Source organism: Empidonax traillii, unplaced genomic scaffold (assembly GCF_003031625.1).
Source record: "Empidonax traillii isolate 1590-97213 ecotype Southwest subspecies unplaced genomic scaffold, ASM303162v1 scaffold1462:size220982, whole genome shotgun sequence".
NCBI classification, from domain to species: Eukaryota; Metazoa; Chordata; class Aves; order Passeriformes; family Tyrannidae; genus Empidonax; species Empidonax traillii.
This window is the reverse complement of record NW_020956655.1, coordinates 28,752-56,106: the sequence shown is the minus strand read 5'-3', so window position 1 is coordinate 56,106 and position 27,355 is coordinate 28,752. Positions and strand designations below refer to the sequence as shown.

The window sequence follows — 27,355 nt, the reverse complement described above, 5'->3', positions numbered from 1 at the left end:
AACCATCAAGAGGCTTCCAGTCAGATGGATGGACAGGGTTGTTGGTAATTGAGGCAGAGAACAATCTGCACTGTGTGATCACCTCAGAGAAGCTTTTCATGGAGAGATTCCCCCCCTGCCCGGTATTCCATAAATGCTTTCAGTACCTGAAAGGTGCATTAGAGACAGGAGGTACGTGACAGCATGGGACAGGGGTACAGTGAGTTAGTGTTTTTTACAATTTTCTGATCTCACTTGTAGGTTTTAGGGAAGGCTGGATGAGGAAAGAAAATGGCTGGATCACAGTTTGAGAGCTGAGAGTGGTGGGAGGAGATAGCACTTTGCTGCTGATGGATGCAGAAATATTAAATATTCCCATCAGAAGATGGTACCAAATTGCATAGTGGGCTGTGTGTGCCAGTGAAAGTGTCTCCTGGGCCAGCCAGCACTCTTATTATTAAATAAAAATTACCCTTTTGCACTTAAGCAATGACTTGGGAAGGACTAATTGTGAGATTCTTCCATTTATTCCAGCTGACTTACAGTTTAGTGGGAGCTCTGGCTGTGCTGCTGCTGGGATAGCTGGGGAGTGACTGCTGTGCCTCTGAGGAGGACAAAGCGAAACTAGACAAAATTGTTGCGAAAGGTTAAAGGAGCAGTAATTTCTGCTCATTTCTTTCTCATTGCCGCCCTGCGTCTTTGGCAGCCAGGTGTGCTGGGACCTCTCTCTGCTTTAGATGTGTTCCATCCCTGGGTGGTTTCTGGTTACATTCCCTCCCGTGGGATGTTGGAGGCTGTGAGTTGTGGACTCCAATCCGTTCCCAGTGGGAGCCTGTTAGAGGAGGCAGTCCTGTGCTGCTGGAGTTAGGAGGGCTCTGCAGCTCCGAGCTGGTTTTCTCCCGTTACTCTGTGCAACCACAGTCACTATTTAGAAGCAAAATTGGACTTTTTCTGTAGATCATCTTGTTATTTCTGGAAGGGGACATGGCGTTGTTTAAACCTGCCTTCTGTTCATTTGTGTTACCTTGAGAGCTTTGCACCGCTGTACTTCAGTCACTGTCCTGTGCATTTGTGGTCTTGGAAAAAAATTCCTGTCCTTGATTCTCGGTGGTGTTGACTGAGCTCTCTGAAAGGAAAAGTCCTTGTGTCTGTCAGTTGGGTCAGGAAGAAGCAGGTTAGGAGCAGTGATGACACAGCTGGCTGCTGCAGAAGCTGCTCCACAGCCTGGCACTTGGCTGAAGATCTGGGCATGGCTGTGCCCTCTGCCCCCTGCCTTTTGTGCCTCTTGGAGGAACACACATCTGTGCTTCTCCAGGCCAAGGTCCTGCTCTGGGGTGCTGAATGGCTGACCCTCTTGCAGCGCTTCTGCGAGACACGGCTTTTGAATGTGGCTTTTGTTCGGGGCGTTGAGCCCCAGTTTGCGTCCAGAATGCCTGGCAGGACATAAAGTCCGGCCTTTGTTTTGGATAATGAGTGGGGAATATTTGAATGAGTGTTTCTTAGTCTAGTCAGTGTCAAGTACCATTTTGGGAACAAGTGACTGAGCTAACCTCTGAGCTTGGTTCAACAACAATCCATTTATTGACAAATTCTTAAGGAATTTCCATTAAGCAAGTGATACAACTGAAAAACAAAACAAAAACACACTCCTAAATCCAACAACCAATGCAAACAACACCCCAGCTTCCACCCTAACTCTGTGTGCAGAAATTACTGATATAAGCAAAACAATGCTCAGTATCACTGTGCTTGTTTTCCTTTCCTTTATATGGGTCTCTTCTTTTAGAGTGTGTAAAAGACGAACATATTCCACTAAAGGAAAAAACAAACCTTTAAATCAAAATAGTAACTGCTTTTCTTCTTCCTGAAAAGCACCTTGAATGCATGTATGCATAGAAGAGAATTTCTGCAGCTGAATCGTTCAGTTTCCTGTGTTGGGCATGTTCTTTTTAGGTTGTTTTTTTTTTTTTTTTTTACTGCACCTGTTTTTCACACCACCTTCAATTCTGTCCACATCTTTGGCTGTTAATAACATATCCCTGTATGTCAGTGGAGAAGGAAACTGTGGGATCCTTCCCCCAGAGCAGAAATCCTTGGGGAGCAGAGCCTGAAGGGAGAAGAGGTACTGCCAGAGGATATGATTTGATATTGTTTTTAAAAAGGACGCTTGATCAAGATGGAGAAGAGAGGCCAAAGGAGTGAATGCTGGCCTGACTGACAGCACCACTCACTGAAATGTTAATGTGTTTAGAAGAATTTCTTCACCAGGGGAGGCTGGAAACTCGTACGGTAACATTAATTATTAACTGCAGCCCAGAGCTGGAAGACCTAATTTAATTTCTGGTTGGATAATAGGATGACTCATGCAACAAAACAAACTGTGTCAGAAAATGAAGTGTCTCTGTGAAAACTGACATTCCCGACTTCTGCTTTGAGCTGAAGTTACTGCAGGAGAAGTGTGAAAAGTACAGACTGAATTTCCTGCAGTGGTCAGGCTGTGATCCATAGGAATTAGGAGTTAATGCCATCTCCAGGCTGAGCCCTCCCAGCTCCCTCAGCCTTTTCCCCCTATTCCCCTTGTCCACCGAGGCAGCCTCTGACAGGACTAAATCCATTTTCCCCAGTCTCTGCACAGCAGTAAGGAGAGCAGTGGCTCACATCAGACACTCTGGCTGTTGAGAGGGGTGACACGTGGGTTCTGATATCCCCAAGTAATTGCAGTGTAAGCAGTTCTTCCCTTTTTCCCTGCATGTCCCAGCCCAGCTGGGCGTGCAAAGGGCTGTGTCCTTCACCCAGGTACCAGCCTTGTGTGTTTCTGAGAGCAGAGCAGCTCTCCTTTCAGAGCTGTCTCGGGTTTTAAGAGTCTCACTGGTGTGTTCTTTTGTTTTCCTGCTATCAAGGGTTTTCCAGCAAAGCCTGTTTAAGCAGCTCCTGGTCCTGTCCCTCCTCAGCTCTGCAGGTGGAACTGCCGCTGGTGCAGGTCGGGGCTGTGGGTGTGTGCCGTGGAATTGATGCCTGGAGTTATCTGGGTTAGAGATGAGCCTCCAATCACGGTTTATTGCTGGATTACAGTTTTATTGAATGGGTGTTCTGTCATTAAACAGTGCAGCCGCTGACTGTTTATGGTCTGGAATCATTAAATATCTAACAAGAATATAGATTGTGGTTACATAAACATGCTTGTGTGATCCGTTGGCACCTAATTGGGCTACGGGAGTGACTAATACAGCTCAACCTGCCCTGTTTGGTACCAGACACCTTCCACTAGGCCAGGTCACTCCGAGCCTGTCCCTCTCATTAACCAAAGTAACACTGCTGCTGAATTTGGGGGTTGTGGTGTGTGCTTTGGCTGGATCAGAGTTGAGTGGCCTTTTCAGGAATGTAGGTGAGTTCATGTTTTATTCTGCTGAACAGCACTGCCCGCCTTGTCACTGCCCCCAGACTGATGGGGATCGTGTGCCTGCAGATGGGACGGGAAATCACACCTGCTCTGGTTAATCGTGGGCCCTGATGGCTGGGGGGCAGGGCAGAGCAGAGGGTGGGTAGCATCTGCTCTCTGGCCTTCTTTAAAACAGTCTGGAGATGCACCAGGAGGTGCTGCTGTTGTGGTGTATCCCAGGGCAGTCATTCCAATGAATAATAGCCAGTGGCAGAAGAATCAGCTGAGATTCCTCCCTGGACATAAACACAGTGATGTATGTGTGGTGATGACGTTGTCAGCATTCACTGGAGTTACTGGAAATTGCTTTGGACCCGGTGCCATTGTGGGGGATGCCAAAAGCTTTTGCCAGGCGGGAGGATGGCAGAGCCCAGGTACGGGTGGGCACTGCCAGCAGCAGGCAGAGCAACAAACCCACATTGTCCTCAGCCCAGCAGGCTGGCTGGCTCTGCTGGGGCTGTGCACATCAGTGCCTGCGAGGGAAACCTGAGCTTCGTGTTCTTCCACCTGCCTGCTTCCCAGCCACCATTGTGTCAGAGCTGGTTTTCTGGGAATTCTTTTTATCTGCTTCCAAGTCATCTCGAACTTGGCATTTGTGGTATTAATGTGATTTAAATTTGCAAACACTGCCTTCCCCTTTGTGCCCCAGTCTAATTTGCTGTCTGTCAGCAAACTTTGAGATAGAGGGGATAGAATCCTCCAGAGGTTCACCAACCTCATCCTTTCTGGCAACTTTTTTGAGGTCATGTCTACTGCTTACTCATGGGGGCTTTCGGATAAAGCAGTGGATTTTTATGGGAACTGGTAGTCTAAAATACAGTGTTACACCTGCATTTGTGTGCCATTTCACATGGGAAAAATGAAGAGAATTCTATTAAGTGTAAGTCATAATTTTTCACTTTTTAAAAGTTTGAATGTTATTTATTTATATGTTATTTATTACTTATGTTATTGTTTATTATATCAAAAATACCAGTTCAAGATGATTAGGATGTTTTCTTTTTAATAATTAAAATGTGTCAGAGATTGGTCAGTGAAAGGTAAAATCCTGATTGTTGTGCTAGAGCAGCTGCTTTGAAAGCGAGTCCTTCCTTCAGGCTGCTAATTGGGAATTCAGACCCTTCTTCAGTACTGGGCAGAATTGTCAGACATCCACTGGGGACATGGATTTTTGTGGTTTTCTCTTGCCTAATAAGTTTTGAAGTACTGCTGGAAAGTAATGGATTTGTGCAGGGCCTGACCTGAGGATAATGAGGATCTGAAATTGTTCTGTTACCAGTGGCAGGGCCAGTGTCCTGTCATCATCCTACAGGGAGGATCAGCATCCCTTTGGTTTGTGGTGCTTCGTGCTTGAAGGGCAGTTTTTGCATGTCACAAACTGAGATATTTGTTTAAATAAAAACTTGAGGTTTTAATGAATCAACTGAGTTTCTGTCTCCCCTAAGGGAAGAGAGAAGTCACTTTCAGATTTTTCTTTGGGAATCTTCTGTTGAAACTTGCAGTAAATTTTCAGTTTGGATGCAGATGGCCTTAGTGCTGGCTTCTGGAGCAAGACCAAGGTTGGGTGTGATTTTGGGGGTGGTTTGGTGGATTTTGTATGTAATTTTTCAAACTAAATCCATGTAGGAGGGTCACTCTCAGGTCACAGACTGCTGCAAATGCACCAGTAAGTGCCAGTGAAAGGTTTTTTCAGGCTTTTAATAGCAATGTGTATCAATGCTTTCCCTTTTCTCAGCTCCTGTCAAAGATTAAAAGCTTTCCTTGGCTTCTTCAGAGAAAAGCAGATCAAGCTTTCCTTTGTAAATAGAGTTTCCTAGACTGTAAATTCCTGGCATATGCAGATGATTCAGCCAGTGTACCCTTCTGTCCTTAGGGGTTAGCGGGCACTGTGGTATGGGGGGAAGGTTGTGCTTGATGACCTTGGAGGTCTCACGAACTTTAATGGTTCTGTGATTCCTGCACGAGACACTGGAGAGCTCAGCGAGGGAGGTTGTGCACTGTGAGCCACTGGTGTAAAACATTTCATATTTTTCTGTTGTATGGGATTAAGGATCCCACAGCTCTGCAGACTGTGAAGTTCTTTTCCTGCTTACTGGTGTTTGCTCCATCTCCTGATTCCTGCTGTGTGGGAATCCCTGCTGAGCCAGGATGTGCTCTGGAGGATCAGGGTGCTCCATGAACTGACCGATGCTGCATAGCCAGGAGGGTCTTTCTGATCCAAACTGCACTGCATTCTTTCCTCCAAAAGCTTCTGGGTTTAGTTGTTTTGATTCTGAGAGCTCCCTTAGAGAAAATAATGGGGTTTTTCCCAATGTGTTGTATCCTGCAGTTTGTTTTGCTGTGCTGAACTCCCAGAGGAGAGTGGAGATGTGGGTCATAGCCCTGGTGCATGGCTTTGTTTGCATTGCAGAACTGAGATTGTATCGAACACTGTTGGCAAAATTGCCACAGACATTTTCAAGATTAGCGAGATATTGCAGGAATTATGCAGAATCTTATCACATTCTGTTGCTGTGGCCTTCAGAAAGTCACTGTGATGTCCTCAGAGGTTGTGCTCTTCACTTGAGGTCCTCTTGGCTGGTGTCACCTGGGGGTGAGGGCAACATGCCAAGGGACAGGGCACCCTGCTTGGGTTCTGCCTCTTGGGCTGGCACCCCACCCCTGCCAGAACAGGATAATCTGATTGGGGAATACTTGATGTGGAATAGCTCCCTAGAGCACCTTTTTTTCACTTGGCTGTGTGTGCTTTGGTTTAATCCACCAGCAAGGAAAGTGCGAATGAGCTGGACTCTTCTGCCACTGAACTTGGTTTCAGTTGCTGGGAGATTTAGGAACGGCCTGGTGTGGTTGGGCTTGCTGTAGCCAGCACTCTGGCCCTTCTGATGCATGGATGACAAATAGTGGATTTGGCTTTGGAACTGCAGATCCTGGTTATTTCCCGCAGTAATGGGGAGAGTTAAGAGTGGTGTTTGGGTGACCGTGTCCAGCACACCAGGCTCTGCGGGGGGGTTTTCATTCAGCAAACCAGAAGTGCCACAGTTAAAACATGGGATTAAAGGTTTGTTGTCTTTTCCATTCCGATGTGTTTTGCCACCAGAACACCGAGTTAAAGATCTGTTGTCTCTTTTAGCATGTTATGTTTTGCAAACTCGATAATAAAACTTAACAATAAAACTAGAGACGAGGTGCTCAGCGGATGAAACTGGATTCGCAGAGTCTCTGCGTGCAGGTAACATTCCAGCAGGATCTGGTTTCTCTCCTCCCAGCCAGTGGAAATTTACCTCGCTGGCGCCTATCATGGGTTGGAATCAAAAATCTCTCTACAGGGAGAGCAGAAAAAAAGCGCCCAACCCAGCCCAAACCTCCCCCGCCGCGGCTCGGGTGAAGCTCCGTGCAGGTGAAAGGCGGGCAGGGCGGCCTCTCCCCTGTTGTCCGGGTGACACTTCCCGGAGCACGGCGGCGGGGCCGGGGCTGGGGCTGGGGGTGCTCGGCAAGTGCGCTCGGTAAGTGCCGCCCCTTCGGGGGACTCGGTGTGACACCGGCGTGTGCTGCTGTCCCCACGCGGGGCTGGGTGCTGGGGCTGGGGAACAGGACAGCGAGCTGGTCCATCTCGTGCGCTCCCACGGAGGTGGGTTTGTGTACCTTCGCAAAGACGCGTTAAGTGTCTCATCCGCTCTGGTCCGCGTGGCAGCTGTTCAAATATCGGTTCGCATCGATCCACCCGTCGTGCCTTTCACACTTGTCTGTTCATTTAAACGAGCCCAGCTCTAATTTTATACCCCCATCGATTGGTATTTCAGGCGGTTCTCGTAGTGCGTACGCTCCGTGTGTCATGGGATTGTCTGTCCTGCTGCAAGCTGACGTCTGCAGCTTTCCTTCTTACACCGCGCCGCGTGGCCAGGGATGTCTTGGTGTGCATTTAGGACATACAGATGTGCGTTCCAACCCTTGTTTGGGTTGGTTTGACAGCGCATCTGTCTGGGTTCAGCTGGTGTGGGCTGAGCTGCCTCTCCTGCCTGGGTCACCCTTTGGAGGGGCAGCATCACTCCCTGCCGGTTGGGAAGAAGGCAGGCTGGGACACTGTGCTAGACCAGTGTTCTTTCTCTTTTGTTGCCATAACTCTTCTGTAAACTTCCCAGCTCCAGGCTGTTTTATTAATCCAAGGGCAGGACTTAATGAGTTTTCTTTATGTGAGTGCTTTAATGGGTGTTAGAAATGCTGGGCTTTTCAGAGCAGCCGGAGAAGTGAATGTGGTGTTCGTTTAACAAAGATTAACAAATTGTGAATCATACAGATAAATATTCCTGCAAAAGCCTCTTGAATCTCTAAATGCATCTGTGTTCCTTCATCTGGTTTCTGAGGTGAATTGGGGTTTGTTCACTGCCAGTGAAGTCTGGGTTTTGCTGCATAATTGGCTTCTATTTCCTGAGCGTGGTTCCACCTAAATCAGCCAAGTCCTCTAAAATGGCACCACGAATTGCAGCTAAGAAAACACAACCTATATAAAGGTTATCCTTTAGCAAAGAGGAGAACTCTGTAACCTCTGACATGTTTTGAGGAGGCAAGAAAACATAAACCTCATGTTAATGATTGGACAGAAGTCGGTGTGGATGTGGTTAGTGGTGGAGCTCAGCACTAATAGCTAACCAGGCCCTGCCACAGCGAGCAGGAGGCTGAGCTCGGGGATAGACTTGCCAGAAAATGGAACTATGTTTGTGTTGGGAAAATGCTCTTGGGAACAGGAGATGATTGATCACTGATGGAAGTCTTTCAGTGGAGATATTTAAGTGGCAGTAAATTGTGCTCTCCTGCATTTGTGTGGATGAACAGTTTGACACTGACACTGTGCTCAGCAGTGTGTCAGTTCATGTGGTACCTGAAACTGTTCAGCAGAGAGAACTCGTGATTACACCATAGCTTGTGGCATCTCTTGTGGTTTTAAGATATACACGGGCTAATTAGCAAGTGCTTTTTTAGAGTGCAACAAAACCCCTTTCACTCAGGTCGGGGACCTGTCCCTCATCCGCTTCCCCTCTGCGTGTGATGCCTGAGGAAGGGTGTCGGTGGGGGTTCAGCTGCAGGAGGCCCTTGTTTCCCTCCTGTGGATCCTCCCAGGGAGCTCTGTTCCTGTGCTGTGTGTGCCTGTTCCCTGATCCGAGTCCCGCTGAGCTGAGTGTCTGATCAGCTTGTTAACCTACTCTGCTTGCTCCTGGTGCTTTCCTTGTAATTTAGGACTCCAGCTGAATGTTTGCTGTCCTTCAGCCTCTCTGCAGATCCATCTCCCATGCATGCGATCCCTGCTTCTCCTTAGCCCTCCAAATCTGACTCCTGATCACATCCTGGGCTTTGGATCCTGGGTCTTCTCACCTGGAGATCACCCAGAGCATCATCTTTTGTATCTTGCAAAACATGAACTAGGGATCCTCCAATACTGGGACTTCTGCCTTTCTTTTTTTTTTTTTTTTTTTTTTTTTAAGATAGTAGGGTGTTTGTGTTTTTCTTTTGTTTCTTTTGGTTTAGTTAATATGCAGAGGTGCCCTCAGTGCAGGAATAAGATGCCACTCTAGTGAATGTTTTGACGTTTTAGAGAAATCTGAGTAGCACTGATAGTGTAGAAAGAGCTACTTTAGTGAGGTCAGAACAGTCTTGAGTTTCTACCTGGCTTTCTCTGTGCTGTCTTCTCTTAATGAAGGAATTTGCTTGATCACAATTTGCATGTTCATTGCCGTTTGTGTGTCATAACCTCTGTAGAAGCTTGCAGAGTGTTACACGGTGCTGGAGAGAATACCAGAATCTAGATTGGAGGAAGGATTTCAGTGTCAGGTGTTGTTTGTGTTCCTGGGGCAGGAGGGGTGCCAGGATGGAGCTCTCCCTGCGGGCAGGTTCAATGGGACTCTTGTTGTGTGTTCTGGGGAGTCCCCTGTCCGTGCCTCCTTCCAGAGGCAGGGCTTTGCTGCTCCCGACCTTCCCCAGGCTGAGAAATCACTGGTCCCGCTACCAGAGCTGTGTCTGCCTTTCAGCTGCCTAAAGCAAACACCGGGGGAAACCTGTGGGAAAGTGTCATTGTTTTCCGAACGGGCTTCAAGGAACGGAGTCTCAAGTTACCGTAACTGGATCTGCTATCTTGCAGCTCTGGGAGCTTATCAGAGCAGAGCAGGTATCACTGATACGGGCACTGCCCAACCTGTTTCTGTAGGAGCCTTTCCAGGTGCCATTTTGGTGGCCTCTTTGTTGGTCAAACAGGGTGAGAAAAACCCCAAACCAAAACAAACATTTTTACAGACACTGCATGTAATGAAGTGATAAACTGATCATCGGGCTGATGCTCCAGTAATGTGGGTCTGCAGGACTTGCCAAGTGGTTTTGAGCTCCCTACAGGTTTAAAAAAAGCACTTTAAGAATTTATTTTTAACCTTGCATCCTTATTTTTTGCAGCACAGACATCTCTCAGAACGGTAATGTTATGACTCTTTTCCCTTGTCTTTGAGGAGCTTTAGCGGTGCAGAATGAATTTTGTGGGGTATGGACCATTTAGGATGGGGAATGGCCCTGTTCAGCAAATTCTCTTCTGGTTTTATTGCTATTATTGTTACGTTATTATTGCTCTGATGTTATTAGTGTTATCTACTCTTAACAGCTCTGACTGGAGTTGAATGCTCCTCATGGCTGGGTTCAGATAAACCTCCCAGAGGTTCTCCTTTTCCAATCCTCCCTGGGAGAGCCTCCTGCTCTCTCTTAACTCTTGCCAGCTGTTGATCTCCAGTTGGGACTGCAGTGAACATTAACCTGTGTCCTTTCTCCTTGCAGGAGGAGTCTCGCATCCTCAGGGTGAAGGTGGTGTCTGGCATCGATCTGGCAAAAAAAGACATCTTTGGAGCCAGGTGGGTGTTGTGCAGGGCCCCCCGAGGGCTGTTCATGAGCAGGCAGGAGGTCCCGCTCCGGGGTGCGTGTTGGCACAGCTGGTGGTGCCGAACACACGCCCAGCCCTCTCCCTTCCCTCAGCTCTGTGAGCCCAGAGAACCACCCGGGGAACAACTGGGGGAGAAGCTGCTGCTGAAGCCAGAATGAAGCCAAAGCCATTAATTTTCTTTTTCGGAGGTTAATTCAGGCTTGACGTTCCTGCCGTCTCAAGCCTAAGCGTGAGGAAATGCTTTGCTGCAAATGTTCCAATCTCCTTGGAAGGCTTTTATCAGTTTGAAATTAGTCGTGTCCAATTTTAGCTTTTGTTGAAATGACTAATTTCTTAATGTATAAATGAGCCTCCCTGTGGGTTTTCCTGTATTTCTTTAATGATGCTTACAAATTGTTCATTAGCTTACGTATCTCGCTTGAAACTACATGAAAGCAGCAATTAAAAGTTTAATCGACTTTAATTTTTTGGGTGAAATTTGCAACAAGTGTTCCTTTGGTAGCTGAGTGCAGAATATGGCAAACCAAAGCTTCTTTATTTTCTTTCCCCCAAAGAAGAGCTTTTGGTGCTGACCATAAGCGACATATCTTTTACTTTCAACATGCATGAAGTTTAATCCAGGTGAAATTTGGACCGAGTCCTTTTGATGCGGCCCTTAAATATTGTTGTCCCTTTTCAGAAATTACATCGAATATTGAGGACAAATTCACGATCTTTGCAATGTCTTTTTGGGAGAAAGAAGGTGAAGTGGCTGCTAAATATTTGAGGTGGTTCCACACTTTAAAGCGGGTTCATCTAAAGCCACTTGCAAACGTGTTGGAGTTGCAGAGTGGTGGCCCCAGCAGCTCCTGTGCCTCTGCGTGGTGGAGCTGTGCAGGGCTTCCAGCTGGGGCAGAACGGTTACCGTGTTCCCATGGAACTGTGAAAGACTAACTACAAGGCATACATTGTGTTTTGCATCTCAGTGGGTTGTCCTGACCGTTTTTAATCAACTTTACCATTATAAAACACTGCCTGTGGGCTCGCAGAGTCTGAAAGCCATTTCTTGCCTGATTAAATTCAAAGGCAGTGTAGAGCACTGCAGAAACTCCTGGCTTTCTTCTGAAGGCTGTAACAGTAAAGAAAGCTCAATGCTTTGGAGTTGGCTTTTTTTTTGGGGGGGGGGGGGTCTTTTTGACTTATGAAATGATTTTGATAGCAGCTAAGGATATCTAAGGAGACTCAGGGGAAACCACCTCGTTCTTTACAACTCACTGTCAGGAAGGTGCAGCCAGCGGGGGCTCGGGCTCTTTACCCAGGTAACAAGTGACAGGACAAGAGGAATGGTCTCAAGCTGTGCCAGAGGTTGAATGTTGGGAAAAGGTCTTTCCCAAAAAGGTTTCCAGCCCTGGCACAGCTGCCCAGGGCAGAGGTGGAGTCCTGGATAACAGCCTGTTCCCCTTCTTGTACCAGTGGCTGCTCTGTCGAGCACACACAAATCCTTTGAAGGGAGCTGCTTTCATAAATTAATCAAACCATTTAAAAAAATAATCTGGCTCCTAAAGAAGTGCCTGTTCAGCGCTTGCAGCACTGCAGAATGGCACATGTGCCAGGGGATGGTTCTGTTGCATCCCAGCCCGGGGAGCCCCGGATGTGGCGCAGAGCTGGAGAGTTGTGCACGGCAGAGCTCTGCAGTGACCGAGTTCCCAGAGCCACTTGACCAGATGGCAGCTGCTCAAGTAGGAGAGAGTTCATCCTCTGTTGTTGCTTTTCCTTTTTCCAGTTGATTTCAAATGGAAGTTTCTCTAGTGTAGTGGAAATGAACATGCTGGTTACAGAGTGTGGGGAACTACTGAGAGCTTCCTGAGATCCAAGCTGAGCTTGGCTTGGGGAAGGCGAAGGCAGCATCTGCACTGCTCGGTGAGCACTCCCAGCTCGTGCATTCCCTGTGGAATCAGCGTGCTTTAGGAGAGCTGCAGGGTGCCGGGAGCAGCCGTGGGCAGGTGTTGGGGTGAGCTCAGTCACTGCATCCAGAACAGGCGTGTGTGCCTGCCTGGCAAGGAGGGAATGGCCCCCTACACAGGCAGAGGTGGCAGTTTCCCAGGAGCGGCTGTGCCACCCCAGAGTATGGAACGTGCAGTCCCGGGAGTGGCACGAGCTTCCCACGTGGAAAACACTCAGGGCTCTACCTGAGGAAAACCCTCAAAGGGACAGCCAGAAAGGACTTGTGCCAAGTGTGTGGCCAGTGCAGGACAGGGAACCGGGGTGGGAAGGGATAAATAAAAGACTGCTCGGCAGAAATATGCTGGATAATTGACCTTTTTAATTACGAAACCTTAATGTCGATTTTTGTCTCATAGAGGTGTGTGAAAGGAGTGTTGGGCTGTCGAGTGTGGGCACAGGGCGGGTCTGTATCCACTAGGGGCTTTGATCATAGGAAGGGGCAGGGAGCAGGGGCTCAGCTGGCGGTCAGTGAGTCCCGTGGGGTCAGAGAGCCCAGAGGCAGCGAGCCAGGGGCCACCGAGTCACCAGTGAGCTGGGGGTCAGGCAGCCCGGGGGATCAGCCTGCCGGGGGCTTCTTGCTGCTGCTGCCTGGCAGCAGAGGGCACCAGAGAATTTCCACAGCTTTCACCACGAACCGGCGCTCTGATGGCTTCTTCACCAAAGTGCACAGGGCTTTACCCATCTCACGTGTTGTGTTCTTTAGGCTGCACTGGGGTATGTATTTCAGGAGCTGTAAATGGAGAAATGCTGCTTATTCAAGGCCCTCTACTGAGTAAGAGGGCTCAGTAATAATTCCTGAAGGTTGTCATGTCACAGTGAGTAATAAGTGTCATCAGATGATTGCTCAATAGAAATTGAGCAATCTGTCCTTTGTACAGATAGAAGAATGATAAATGCTGCTCAGTATTTGAAAAGGAGCACCTATATTCAGTCCCTCAGCTTTCCCTGCAGTGAGCTGTGAGTTCACCTGTGTCTTTAAAAGAAAAAGGGGGCATGTAGATAAAATCTTCTAAGAAAAACCTTTTGGTATAAATATTTCTTTTGTCTTCTTTTGCTGTCACATAAAATCATTGAGGAGAATGGATTAAAATCATCAGTAGCTTCTGCTTTTTATCTGTGTTAATTTTTCCTCCTAATGTCTGATACGTTGTAGCAGAAAGGTTGTCCATGTCTGACGGGTGTCTGCTCTCACCTCGTGTTCACCCTGGGTCTGTGGCACGCCTGGCTTGTCCCCTCTTAGGATCCCAGACCATCCTCCTGTTCAGTGCTTGTCCAGCACGTGGAATCGTGGCACGTTTAAAAGCACCCCAGCAATCTTTCTGTTCTTTTACAGGAATGACAGTTGAACCAATGATCTGTGTAAGTGAGAACAAAAGCAACGGTGAGGTTGGAGTGTCCCTTTGAGTGACAGTAAGGCGTGGCAACGTGTCACGAGACTAATCCCAGTGCTGGGAGCCACGGGCAGCTGTGGCAGGTGGGAAGAGCCCAGGGCAGGGGGCTGAGCCGTGCTGGTGCCCCAGCACCGGCAGCGCTGGCATGGATGTCCCAGGAGGGGACAGCTGGGGCAGCAGCAAACCCAAGGGATGGGGAAGGTGCTGTGAGGGGCCCTTGTGTGCCCCCAGACTGCTCTCTTCCTGCGGCTTTGCCTTTTGTCCCAGCTGCTCACTCACCCTCTCGCAGTCAAGAATGAGTTTATCCAGGAAGTTTTGTGTATCCCAGTCACTGTGGGCAGAAAAAGCGGGACATGAATGTACCCCAGCCTGTCCTGACTTGTGAGCTCTGTTTTTTAAATAATTAAAAAAAGAAAAATGTATCAAGGAGCCTGAATCTGGTGGCATGCAATTTATTGTTTTGTGTTTGAGGATGGTATCTGAGAGAAGGAGAAGCATCCACCTGGCTACCTGTGCCTGTGTTCTAGGGGGTCATAAATTCAGGTCCCTGCTGCCTTCTTTGGTGTGGTAAGATGGGAAGCGTGTGGTTCAGCTCATCAAACCCTCATTGCAGCAGTGAGTAATAGCACAGCAGAACAAAACTGAACTCCCCCTCGCACAGCCCTGTTTGATTCGAGTTCTCGGAGCTGTTCTCTGCTCTGAAAGCAGCTGCCTTCTGTTCCAGACAGAGCTCTGACAGGCAGCCACTGACCCCTGTGCTTCAATCCATCTCACCCAGCAGATTCTGATGACAAATCTCCGTCTTTGTAACCAAGAACTTAGTCTTGGGTGATGACTCATGGCAGATTTCCTATTATCTCTAAAAGAGGGAAGAATTTTCTTGGCTTGATTTGGTTTTGCCTTGGAAGCAGCCCCCACATGCTGCCCTGTGCCCATCCATCCCTGCACTGAGCTCTTGCCAGGCCAGTTCAGTTCTCCAACCCAGCAGAAAGCAGTTTGCCTCCTTTTTGGGTGGCAAATGCAGGGGAAGAACACTTTTTACTCAGTTTAGCTGATGGAGTCAGCTCGTGATGCTGTCTGACAGGTGTCAGAGCTGATGCAAAGTGTAATTTGTATTGTGTGGCTTGGAGCACAGAACATAGATTTGCTGCACAAGTGACTTCATTCAGGCCTGAAATACTATCTAATACTGAAGAATCTCCACGAGGTGTGTTTTCAGGCTGTGGGTATGTCGGTGTCCCAGCAGCGCTGTGGGGACTTGGAGGGGAGCAAGGGGTGCCTGGGGCCAGTTCCCCCCAGTTCAGACCCCTCAGCACTGGGCAGGGGGAGCTGGGCACCTCGGGCAGGGCTCCTGGAAGGGCTGCCCAGACAGGGAGTGTTGTAGGATGTAAAGAATTAAATCTTCCTTCTTTGCTGTGGTTTTCTACATGTGTAGAAAACAGAACTTTGCTTTACATTCTAGGAGATTGCCAAGAAGCAAGAATTCTAAAGGAATTGATCTTGTTACTCTTTATTAGAACACAGCGCGTTAAAGGAAGGAGGAGACACCGGAGGTGGAGTTGGAGATGTAATTTTTAACTCCCTTTTTCACCCACAGGCACTTCTTCTCAGCTGTCTGTGATGTGAGTCATTATCTCTAGCAGCTCTTTGGATAAAGCCGTGCTCAGTTTCTCGTAGAGTCAGATGAGGTGCGAGCCTTTCCTTGGGAAATAAAAAACTAGAAGGGAAATGAGGGGCCTGTAAAATGGTTCTGGGATTTGGTATGGAGAGGTGAGATTTGGGGATGCTTAGGCACAATGGACTGCAGTGGTTTTGCAGTGAAGGCTAAGGTAAGGTTTTGTTTTCTTTTTGGACTCTGATGCTCCTTTATTGTTGGGCTGTTGGTCACTCGGTGCTTTGCTTTAGTTACGGGGCACAAGACTTGTATGACAGCAGGGTCAAAATCATCTTCTCTTTGAGGAAAACTCCCAATGGATGTCACTTGGTGCAGGCAGGAAGATGAGCCTCAGAGGGCTCGTGCTGAAATTAAAGCCAGCATGCTCTGAGCATTCCCTGTAGTTGATTGCTGTGTGTTCTCATTGTCCTGCTCCTTTCCTCCAGTGCAGGAGTGGGGAAAGTCACCAGGGGAAATGGCTGGTGGGATACAAAGATAGTGGCTCTAAGAGATTCTACCTTGGGACATTGTTTTTACTACTCTCTGTAAAACTTTTAAGAAGTATCTCGTTATTCTCATCTTCTCTAATGATGCTTATTTTGGGCTTTGTTTCCCACATCTGTTTGAATATGAGAGTGACCAAGTAAAACATTGGATTTTTTTTTAAAATTCTTGGAACTTTCTAAGCCCTAGTAAGTGCATGCACGGAGTTGTCTCTAAGTGTGTTGAAATGATTCTGACATTTTCAAGTTCACAAAGTTTCCTCTTGTTGGGGAAGGGGTTTCTCCCAGGAGCAGAGTGCTCCTGAGCAAGGCTGGTTTCCTTTGGAGCAGTCAGGCTGCTCTGCCATGTGCAGCTTGCCCGTGTGTGTGACAAGCCTGGCACGCACACACTTGCATAACAGCGATACTAAATTTTGGGCTTGGGGAGGCGGTTTCAGCTTTTCCAGTAAAAATAGAGCCACGTAGGCCTTAGGAGTTTCATTGTTCTTTCACGTGTGCCTGTGCTCTCCTCCCCCTTCTTTGGGAGCTTAAAATAAGTAAATAATACAGCAGGTCACTGGCCAAAAGCTATTTGGAGACTTGCTTTCAAAGCTGTTTCCAGGGTATAAAGCAAATGCAATTCCAGACTCGAGTGAACAAACTTGAGCTGGTTCTGTGCATGGGCTCCAGTGTCACAGTGATGTGGAATAACATAGTTTTAAAAGGATGCTTTGAGGTTTTTTGGGGGTTTTGGTTGGGGTTTTTTAGGGTTTCTAAGTCATTAGTGGTTTTGTCCTCCAGAAGAAGAGCTGGAAGCTTGTCTTTTCATGCTGAGGTTCAAATGAAATATGATAATTATATATCTACAATTGCTTGAGCTTTAAGAAAATACCAAATATTGAGAGTTGGCAAAGTAGCTAATTCTGAATGTCTGAGAGATTCCAGAAGGTTGGGAAAAGGATTTCTTAAGACTTCAGATTGTTTTGATGGCTGTTGTTCTGCCAAACTCTCTTTGCACTAGCTTGTGATTAGGATTAACATAACTTTTCTTATTAACTTCATTTTCTTAGGATCCCAGTTTATTCTCCAGAGAACTGTTCCCTCATCTGAGCAGGCACTGACTTTCTCTTTAGGTTTTGACCGATCGTGTCAGGGTAGATCAGATGTATTGGTTTTAATCATTTTTGATTCTGTCATGAGGAGCATTATGATAGGTGTTCCACAAATCAATTCCCATTCATCTCCGTCACCGGGATGATGATGACTGGGCTCATTTCTCTTTGCAAAACCTGAATGCCTGATAATACGTATGAATAAACCCACTGGCTCCTGCTGAGCGATGGCATTGCCAGATGTGAGAAATGTAGAGCAGGAAAGCAATAATTCATTTTAATCACCTTCAGGGGAGAAGTATCTGGCAAGTACAACTCCAGCCTGATCTGTGTTTGCTTTCTCTGCTCAAAAGGTCCCCTCACCTGGTTGGTCTGTTGGTTTTTCTTCCTGCTCTCAGCACAGGTGTTTTATTTGTTATTGTATCTCCTGGATCATGGGGATTTGTTTCTTAGAACACATCTGCAGATACTGCTGCGAGTGCCAATCTGGTGTTGCCTCCCCTCTTCTTGTCTATGTCATTCCAATTTGGGCATGGGTTTTCCAGGGATTTTTAATGGACCACGGGGTGTATTTTGTTCTTCTGCAAATTTTCTTCAATTTTACTGATTTTCCTGTTGCTTTTTTCATGGTTTGGCTGTACAGTTATAGAACATTAAATCTGATGTTTTCTTTTGCAGTGATCCCTATGTGAAACTTTCCTTGTATGTAGCAGATGAGAACAGAGAACTTGCTCTTGTGCAGACAAAAACCATTAAAAAGGTATGTGTATACTCTGTTTCATTCCATTGTTTGGAAATACTAAGAACGCTGGAACACAATTGTATAACTTATTACAGCACTGATTGAAATAGTTGCATACATGTAAAGGAACCCAATAATGTAGTTTTTTTCAAAATATTTTCCTGATATGGTGAATTTCAAACAGCCAGATGACAGAAAAGCCTTGGACTGTTTACCTTTTTAATTAAAAACAAAATTGAATTTTGTTTACTTTTGTAATTTCAGTCCACACAAACGAAAATTCCACTGGGGGATATTTGTCATTATCAGTTTGTGAGGGATGCAGTGCAGTCACCCCCCGTGTCCTGCACTGCAGGAATCCACTGGATCTGTAACAGGGAGTGAGAAAAACAGCCAAGGTTCCCCCTCTCTGCTGGAGCAGAATGGTGGGGGATGCAGAGCCAGTTTGTCCTGTCAGCTCTGCTGGGGGAGAGCATGAGGGAATGAGTTGGCACGAACACAGAACCGTTGGACACGCTGTCCAATTGTTTTTATTCTTGCCCACATTACTGGTTGTAGTTCTCATCTCTTTTTTTATCAATTTATTATGTCATGCTTGAGCTCCCTTCAGATTGCAATCTGTGTGCACGTTGTATTCTGTGCATTTTAGGCAGCTTGTTAAAACAAAATTAAAGTCCTTGGGCTGGGGGGAGACTGGGAAGAGTATCATACCTATTCCAAAGAAATAATCTTTTCTTTTGTTCTTTTTTTATTTCTGCTTCGTTCACAGTATAAATCTATTCCTGTTTTTGCAGCCCTAATGTTACTCTTGTGTTTAAAAAATACTTTTTTTTTTCCATTTGTGTTTAAATGAATCTTGGGAATGAAATGTCCCCAGGTTATATTTCTATAGGTTCTCAGTGATTTGTCTTTTACTCATTAAATCCTATTTATACTTAACATCTATTTTAGGATCATCTGACTCAAATATCCTCCCACGGTTGGTTTACTCAGTAGAGAATTTCTGGATAATTTGATGACACTATTGTTTCAATTTTTTTTATTACATGTTTTTATCTTTTTTTATTCCCCTAGAAAAATGTCACTTGCATGCATGGTTTGATGATTGCAAACTGGCAAACCTAAAGAAACTTCAGCATGGAAATGTTATTTCTTTTACAGACACTGAACCCCAAGTGGAATGAAGAATTTTATTTTAGAGTAAGTCTCTCTTTACTTGCAGTCATTATTAGAGCATGCACAGTTAATCTTATTTTAAGTTTGTTGTTGGTATGTTTACTTAAAAGCCCGTGTACTTGCTGTTGTGTTCCTGTAGGGATGGAACGCTCAGCAGGAATTGGCTCGAGGTTATTTACAAACACACAACCTGAGATTATACGAACTCCAAGGGCAATAACTTTGCTACTCAGTTGCACAAAGCATTTTTCCAAGGAAGACTGATTGAGTTTTTGTGCAGCTGCAACTTCCACAAAAGAAAAAACCTGTTAGTCCTGTCCTGTTTGCCTTGGTTTAATCACTGCCTAATCTAATGCTCAGAGACTGTTGTTGTCCAGTGACATTTGGATTTTCTTGCAGGTGAACCCAACCAACCACCGGCTCCTGTTCGAGGTGTTTGATGAGAACAGACTGGTGAGTGCTTGTCTGGGTTGTTGCACTGATCACAGGGCTCCGTGGGACACAGCTGATGGAAGTGCAGCAAAGCTTAAAGGTGTTATTTTATCTGCTGTGGGAGTGAGTGTGCTAAGAACTAATTTGGTCAAAATTAGAATCAGAGTTGTGAAGATCCTTTTATTAAAACCAAAGCACCATAGAAACATCTGTCTGTCTTCCACAACCCTCCTTTTCCAACAGGTTGTGTTTGCAGAGTGAGAAGACACTGATTATTTTAGCTCTACCTGGAAATATTTATTGTCAATACTTGAATGGTTTTTATTGCAAGGACTCTGTTCCTTCTTGTTGTTCCCAAATCACCGAAGCACACCCTGGCTCTGCAGCACATCCTTGCCTTTCTGCTCCCAGTCTAAACAGAGAAAACGCGGTGCAGCTTCACCGTGGGCGCAGAGAGAAACTGTCTGTGGGTAATGTGCTTTAGCTGACAAATAAGATAAAACAGTACCAGCACTTGCACCTCCACAAGGCCATCTCCAGGGCTGTCACTGTGTGGAAGCTGTGCATGTTCTTCTTGTTGGCTCATGATCTGTGGGAAACAATGGGGGATTGGGCCAGCGGATGGGTCTGAGCTTCCATCTCTCCTGAGATTGCTCATTTTCTGGCTTTGGAGAGCAAACTGCTTGCGAGCAGAGGTTTAAATGCCTAGATGGAGGATTGATCCCCCACATGCAGATTTTCAGGGCTGTTGACAAACTGAGGCTTTCCAGTTCTCCCAGAAAACAGTTGTCCAGGCGCCGGGATGGAGCTGCACTTGTGGCTAACAAGTGTGGGCACCCACCACGTGTGAGCGTCCTCAGAGCACTGAGGATCTGCGTTGTAACAGCTCCTTTAGGGTGCTTGGTGTATCCTGCCCCGCTCCCGAGGCCGTTTGGCAGCGGGAGGGTGTCACCGTGTCCCGTGCTGGCTGTGCCACGTGTGGTGGCACTGCTGACACCCTCGCTGGCGCCCGGCCAGCAACGGGCACTTTGTGTGCAGGCTGTGGGACAGATCGGAGCGGGGGGACGTGCAGTGCCTGGCTCCGCTTCTCCCTCGTCTGTACTGCCTGGCAAAGCTGGAGAAGGAGCTTTGTGTCCTGCCATCGGGCACATTCCCGCTGGTTTCCCTGCGAGAGGTCTTTGCCGTACGTGCGATTGCTTTTGGAATTCCTGTAGCTACTCCGAGGGGCTGTGCAGGGGAGTTCAGGTTGTACTGAGCTCGTAGGGACAGTGTGCAAGTTGGAGCTTTTTCAAGGCAAGAAGTTGATTGCTTAGTCGTGTTAGGAGCACAGTTCAAGCTGAAAGCATAACTCTGCTATATTTATTCCAGTTCTGCCATGGCAGCCCAGTGCTGAAACGCACCAAAAGGGGACTCTTGAAAGAAGTTCCCTCATTTGCATGTGGCGTTGACTTCAGCTTTGAACACCAAGTGGGAGTGTTTTTGTTGCAGTGAAATTTTTGTGCCCTGTGAATGTGGTTTAGATTTACAGCAGTGCCGAGCACGCTCGCAGCCTCGGTCAGCTGCGAGAGCTCTCCCGCTGGGGCTGCTCCTCCCTGATGGAAAAGGAGCAGCTGGGAAGGTGCTGTTTCAGGCTCTTGCTGGCATTAAAAAAAAAAAAAAAAGGAAAAAACAAACCCCCCACCCGCTTACATTGGAGAGGGGGAACCAGGCCACGTGACTGCCGCCATCCTACCCTATGTCACCGTGTGTAGGAGCGCCGACTGCTCCTGCCCAATCATGCCTGGAATGCTGCTTGCCACTTGGGCTATTTCTGCTATCTGTCGCTCCCAGGGCTGCAGTGCTAACCGTTTGGCAGATGGGACACTTTTCCTTGGAGTTTATGTCTCTGGATTTTAACTTCTGGCGGTGCCTGAATCGTCGCTGTTCTCCCTCTCCCCTTCTCCTCTCTGTGAAATCATGGCCCATCGGCTGCGGTTTCATTTTGGCTCCGGGAGAAGCAACACGGCCCCCGAATCGGAGATCCTCGAGCGGGAGAGGGAAGATGACTTTTTCCTGGCGTTCCACACGCTGCCGAGAAGGAGCAGCCCTCACGCGTTCTCCCGGCTCGGCGCGGAGCGCGGCGACGACGACGGCGACGACTTGCAGGAGGTGGGCTCGCTGAAGAGGAGCACGTCCATGTTCATCCCGCAGCTGCTGGGCAGCGGCGAGGCGCGGCCCACGCGCAGCTCCTCCGTGCAGATCTCGCTGCAGCGCAAAGCCGCCGACGGCGACGGCGGGCCCCCCGAGGACGCCCCGCCCGCAAAACCCTCGGACTTCGGGGAGCACCGCGCGGCCCCTCCGGAGAAACACCACGGCTCTGCTCGGAGCAGTCCGCAGGGCGCTCCCGACAGCTCCGCGCCTGGGCCGACGGAAGGGTCGGGACAGCAGACGGATGGGACCGTTTGCTGTAATCACCGAGTGTTTTGTACCATCCCCTCCAATAACCAGGGCAAGGAGGCTCCGTCCGCCGCCCAGCGAGACGAGGCGAGCGAAGCGGCGTCGGGTTTGAACGTCGGCGGAGTGAGGATTCAGCATCGGGCTTCGAGTGCGGACGTGCCTCAAGTTACTCTGCTCCCCTTGGGGCCGGAGGCTCCGAACAACGCTCCCAGCCCCGAACCCCGGCGTTGGTCCTTGCAGCACGTGCCGGATCTGTCAGCAAATTCAGGGAAAAAGTTCTTTGTTCTCCAGTTACAGCAGCCGCAGAGCAGCGGAGCGGGCGCGGGGGGCGGATGTAACTTTGGGTTTACTGGAACAAAGGGGGACAGATTGGTCAGGTATCCTCGGATACGGCTGGAAAGGAGCACTTCCTACCCTGTCCAGCCCCCAGCAGAAGGAATGAGCCCCCCAGCTGATGGGCTGGGTTCAGAACCGCCTGGGAACGGCAGGACCGGGTCAGAAATATCCAGAAGCAATTCGGTCGAGCGGATTCCTCAAGGGCAGGGATGCTTGTTTAAAATCAGGCCAGATCAAAACACCAGGCAGCAGCACTTCAGGATTCTTGTCACCCGTGGGCCCGAAGAAGGTCAGGGTGTTGGGAAAGACGGTCCCACGGCAGCCGGCGCCGCAGTAAGTACAGTGTGTGCTGTGCCAGTGACACGCGTGTGCCAATGACACGCGTGTGCCTTACAGACCTGCCGGACTGCAGGCAACTGCAGCACTTCCAGGGTTAGTGCTGGAATGTTCTGCGCTTCTCAGGACCCAGCCACGAATCGTCTCTGTTTCTAATGGAACGTAGCTTTGCTCTCACTTGTGATTACATGCAGTGTAGTATTTTCAGAGCCCACTGTCACAGGTTTCTTAATTCACTGGTACGTCAGCTGGAAAGATTCTTGAAAATTGGAGCATTCAGATGGCAAATTACATGTTCACGTTTAGTTGGCTGAGACCTTCAGGCACTCTGGGTTTAAAAACAAGTATTTTGGCACCCTGTAAGTGTGATGTATCCACGTGTGTACCTCTACATGCTTTAAAATACGTATTGTAGTGCAATAGCAGGTAAGACCACGGGAATCGTAGGATAATTCCAATCAAAATACTGACTTAGCTAAGGTTAGATAGTTTTGTCTTTCTCCTTCTGGAAATGCAAAGCTCACCATGTTTTTGTGTGCCACAAGTCCTGATCCAAGTCCAAGTGGCTGGGCACAGCTCGGTAAACAGTCTTGTTGTTTGGATTTGGCTCGATTCGGCGTTAAGATGGCAAAATTAATTTTCTGGGTTTGCTTTGTTGCAGCGAGTGAGGATTCATGGTTGGTGTTTTTGCAAAGCCCGAAGGAGGAATGAAACCGAGGGGTTTAGATTAGTCATTTGCTTAAATTGCTGCTCCGTGCAATCCAAGCCGGCCCACTCGAGTTGCCGAGCTCGCTGGGGGATGCTGTATATAGCTCTGCAGGCTCCAGCTGTGGCAACAGGCACTGAAACACAGCACAGGGGCAGCTGCTCCTGCAGCAAGGCCAGGCATGACTCTGCAGCTTTCCCGTGGAACAGCTCGTGGGCTCCGAGTTATTCCAGAGTGACTTTCTTTGGAGCTCTTCGGTGGGCAGTGTGAGTAGAAAACCACAGGGTATCCCAAAGCTTTCATTTCAAAAGAGTGGAATAAAAAGAAATCTCTCACCAGTCCAGGTTTGGTTCCAGGCTGTGTAAGGGAGCAGTTTTGGTCAGGAGTGTGTCGTGTCTTTCCTGTCAGCCTGAGAACATCTCAGCAAGAATATTTGGAAGGCAGAAGCTTCACTGTGTTTTTTCGTGATTTCACTTGCTGTATGCGGTGCAGCGTTAAGTGTTCTCATACCGAAATTAATCTAAATCTCATTCTGAAAACGAAACGGGGAAAAAAAGGTATATCTGATTTTCCCTTTCCTATTTATTATGCCTTGTTCCTTTCCAAAATCAGCTGTTCAGGGAGAACCTCCATAGCCAATTGTAGAAGCAGCTCCAGGATGTCAAACCGAGCACAAACAGCGGCAGAGGTTTGTGCAGATGTGCCCCAGGATCTGTGCAGCAGATCCTCTACAGCCTCTGCTCCCCTCCTCCCTGCAGTGAGGATTTCCATACCAAAGATGTGCTGTGATGTTTCCAGAGGAGAAGGAGAAGGTTGTTCCTCCCTGCTCTCAGTTTTAGTGGCAGCCACATCCCACTGAGGGACTCAGCCCACACGGCACCGCCTTCTGTGGGGCAAAAAGCCTCAGAGGAACAGAATTAGTTGAAACCTGAACCTTTCTCGTGGTGTTTGTCATCTTTGTGATGACACTGTGGTGTGACACCACTCAGGCTGCACCTGAAATACCTGATCTCTCAAGCTGAGGGGAGAAGTTGCCATGGTTTATGGTTTGCAGCGTGAAAAACACAAAGTGTGGAGCGTGGCAGTGCGAGGGGTTGGTGTGTGTGTGTGTGTGTGTGACTGATGAGGGCTGGGAGCAGCAGCTGCTGCAGCCGGATTTATCTCGGAGCAAACATCCGAGCGGGCGTCTGCAGTCCTGCTGCTCCCAGGGCCCGTGACCTTCCAAATAGCTGCTCTAGGAGACAAGTGCTCTGGGGCACGCAGGATGTGTTTCATTACCAGGCAGCATGAAATGCTGAGGAAAGGCTGAGCTTCTGTCCAGTTGGGAAGAATTGGGTTTGGAGGTCTCGTTGCAGGTTGGTTTTGCCTGTTTTGCAGGTTGTTTTATGTGTCGTGCGGTGGAAGGGCTGTGTACCGTGCGTGTCCCACGTGCTGCCACGGGTTATCACTGGGGGCTGGGAGTGCAGAGCTGGATCTGTGGGAAACTGGCAAACACTTCAGAAATGGCATGTATCGGCCAACTGTTGGAGAGAGCTGACAAAGGCATCTTTGTTGGGAGCAAAACACAACGTGCCCTAACAAAACATTGCAGCGCTAGGACTGAATTCTGCTCGGTTAACGAACAGGAATGGCACCTCTGGCTCTGGAAACCTGCACTTCTCACAGCCCAGCTCTTCTCTCCTTCCTTAGAAATCATTTTAGGATATGCTCCAAAGATGCCAGCTGGGATTGGGATGCATAAAGCAAAAAGAGCAAGCTCAGATAAGGGGAAGGGCCTTGGACAATGGGAGACCTCTTGCTGTCGCTGGATGGACTTGAGATGTGCCAGTGGTGAGCTTTGGGTTTGCTCAGGGGTCATTTTCATCACCCAGAGCAGAGCCAACTGCTGGTAACAAAGCTGTGCAGGGGAAAGGCAGAGCTGTTGGCTGGAGTCCTTCTCCAAAATTAGTAATTAGCCACTGACAATTACATGACTGCAATTGAGATGAGGAAAAATATTTACTCTTTCTCCGAATCACATAACAACGTATTCTAATGCATTGTTGTATTATGACATAGATCACTGTGGGTCTTGACAGTTTGTTTTTCTGGAGGGGATGGATTCTTCCTTATCCTTTCATTCCACTCACCAATTTCCTTGGTTTCAGTGACACCCCTTCAGCATAAAAAGGTTGCTGGTAACCCCTTTGTACCTTTGTGACATCCTGCAGTTTGGAAAAGAGTTCTACCAGGGCAAAAGTTGGCAAAGAATAGGTAGTAATCCAGGCAGCAAATTGCTGCTACTGGGCAAGTTTAATTCCTTGACCCATCTTTTCTATCCCACTGGGAGAGCTGCGGGTGGGATCTGTTTATTCCTATTGGGGTTTGTTTATTTGGGGATTTGAGCTGAGAGACAGCGGAGCAGTGGGGTTGCCAGAGGTGATTGTTGTTTGGTGGGTGATGCAGCTCAGAGAGGGATCTTGGCTTTCTCCTCTAGAGCTGCCCTTCTTGCCTGTGCCGCTGCTCTGTGCCCAGCCTGTCACCAGCTTCATTTACATCACCTCCTGGAACTGGCCCCACGCTGGGACATTTTTAGCAGTGCAGGTTCTCTTGCAGTTCTGGAACCAAGTCTAAATGTCTGAGAGCTCCAAGGAATAAACAGATAAAAGTGGGACAAATCCTATTCCTAAGGAGCTTGTATGCACCTGCTTAGCTGCCTGTCCTGTATTCCCAGGGATGAGACTGGAAGCAGCAGTCACTCCATTGAGATTGGAACTGAGCCTTGGAGACTTCCATGGGATCGTGGAACAGTTTGGGTCGGAAGGGACTTAAAACCCACCCAGTGCCACCCCGTGCTATGGGCAGGGCCACCTTCCACTGTCCCAGGTGCCTTCCACTGCAGCCTGGACTCTGATAGGCATTTCTAGGAGATAATTCATGGAGGTTTGCAATGGCTCAAATGAATAGTGCTGTGATTTTCCTGGCCCTGCACTTGCTGTGCAAGGAGTGCAGATGGGTATCTGGAGAGCCTCTGCTCTCTGCAGATAAGGGCTTTGTTGACAGCTGCAGGTAGAGGATGATGAATTCCAGCCCTTGGGTCTCTTTAGCTTTCCTGTTAAGGGCAAAATCCGTTCTTCTCTCTCCTCAACAAGAGATCACCTGCCCCCCTTTCTAATTACCATCAGCTTAAACATTCTCACTGCTGAGGAGGGGGCCAGGCTCAGACCCAGGCAGAGCAGGAGCTCCTTTGCAAGAAGGGAAGTACCAAGAATGAATTTTGCTTTTTCCTCTTTTCCCCCTGTGAGTGGAGCACAAATAGCACATGGCCAGTAGTGTAAATGAGCTTGCAGAGTCAAGAAATCCATCTGTAATGGAAGTGCTGACACGGGTTTAACACTGCAGGTGCCAGCCAGAGCTGCCTCGCTGCAGATCTGGCCCCAGAAAATTACAGAGCAGGAACCAGAGGGAGAGAGTCTTGATTGCTTTTTGTGCTGCTCAGCTGCTTTGCTATTTGAGAAAAGCTGCCAAGTAATGACGAATTTTTGGAACGTGCGTGTTTTATGCACGTAAACAGAACCCAAGTTCTGCACACCAACAGAAGTTTTTAGTTCAGCAGCTGTTCTAAAGCCTAATCTACCCTGTTGAGTTGGTTTCCAGCTTAAATCTCATTGGAAAATGTATTATTGCATATGTTCATCTAAAGTCCAGTGCTTTTATCTGTCTTTGCATCTACCAGGATGGCATTGGGAGCTTCCAAGAGTCAGCAGTTCTGTACAGACAAATAAATGAATACAGCCAGCAGTATGACCAGGCAGGTTTGTGTGTCCCAAAGGGATGAATAAATCAAAAGGGTGTGTGGGAGAAGCTAATTCCAGAGCTGAAGGCAAAGGAGTGAGCTGAGTTGTGTAAATTAAATACAGAGCGTGCTGTGTACTGAGGTGTGAGTCCAGAGCTGTCAGTGCAGCTTCCCTTGCGGCCTGGGCTGGAAATAACGACTTCCAGGCTGTATTTTGTGCATTCCAGAAAAAGAATAAGAGAAGAGCAGCTTTGGTGTGAGGTGGGAGGTTTTTTTACAGTAAGAGCTTCAGCTCTAAATGTCCATAGCCTGACTGGCCTCGTTCTCTATTGCTTGTTGAAGTCTGATATTCTTAATCCTGCTACCTAAAGAAGGGGTTTGGATGGCAGAGAATAATCTGTAATCATTCTTTGCAATAACTAAGGCAACAGGAGCCTACTTAGTCAGCGTTAGGTGTAGTGTGGAA

The 27,355-nt window shown here is 48.0% G+C and overlaps 1 protein-coding gene across 2 annotated transcripts in view; it reads left to right on the top strand.

Moving 5' to 3' along the window:
• Window positions 1–27,355, top strand: part of NEDD4L (neural precursor cell expressed, developmentally down-regulated 4-like, E3 ubiquitin protein ligase) — a 62,158-nt gene that overhangs the window by 10,673 nt on the left and 24,130 nt on the right. For both annotated transcript variants that reach the window (XM_027907434.1, XM_027907433.1), the window contains exons 2-5: window positions 10,226–10,299; window positions 17,629–17,710; window positions 18,854–18,892; window positions 19,268–19,321. In XM_027907434.1, coding sequence (XP_027763235.1) covers window positions 10,226–10,299; window positions 17,629–17,710; window positions 18,854–18,892; window positions 19,268–19,321 — 249 coding nt within the window. The remainder of the gene's footprint in view (window positions 1–10,225; window positions 10,300–17,628; window positions 17,711–18,853; window positions 18,893–19,267; window positions 19,322–27,355) is intronic.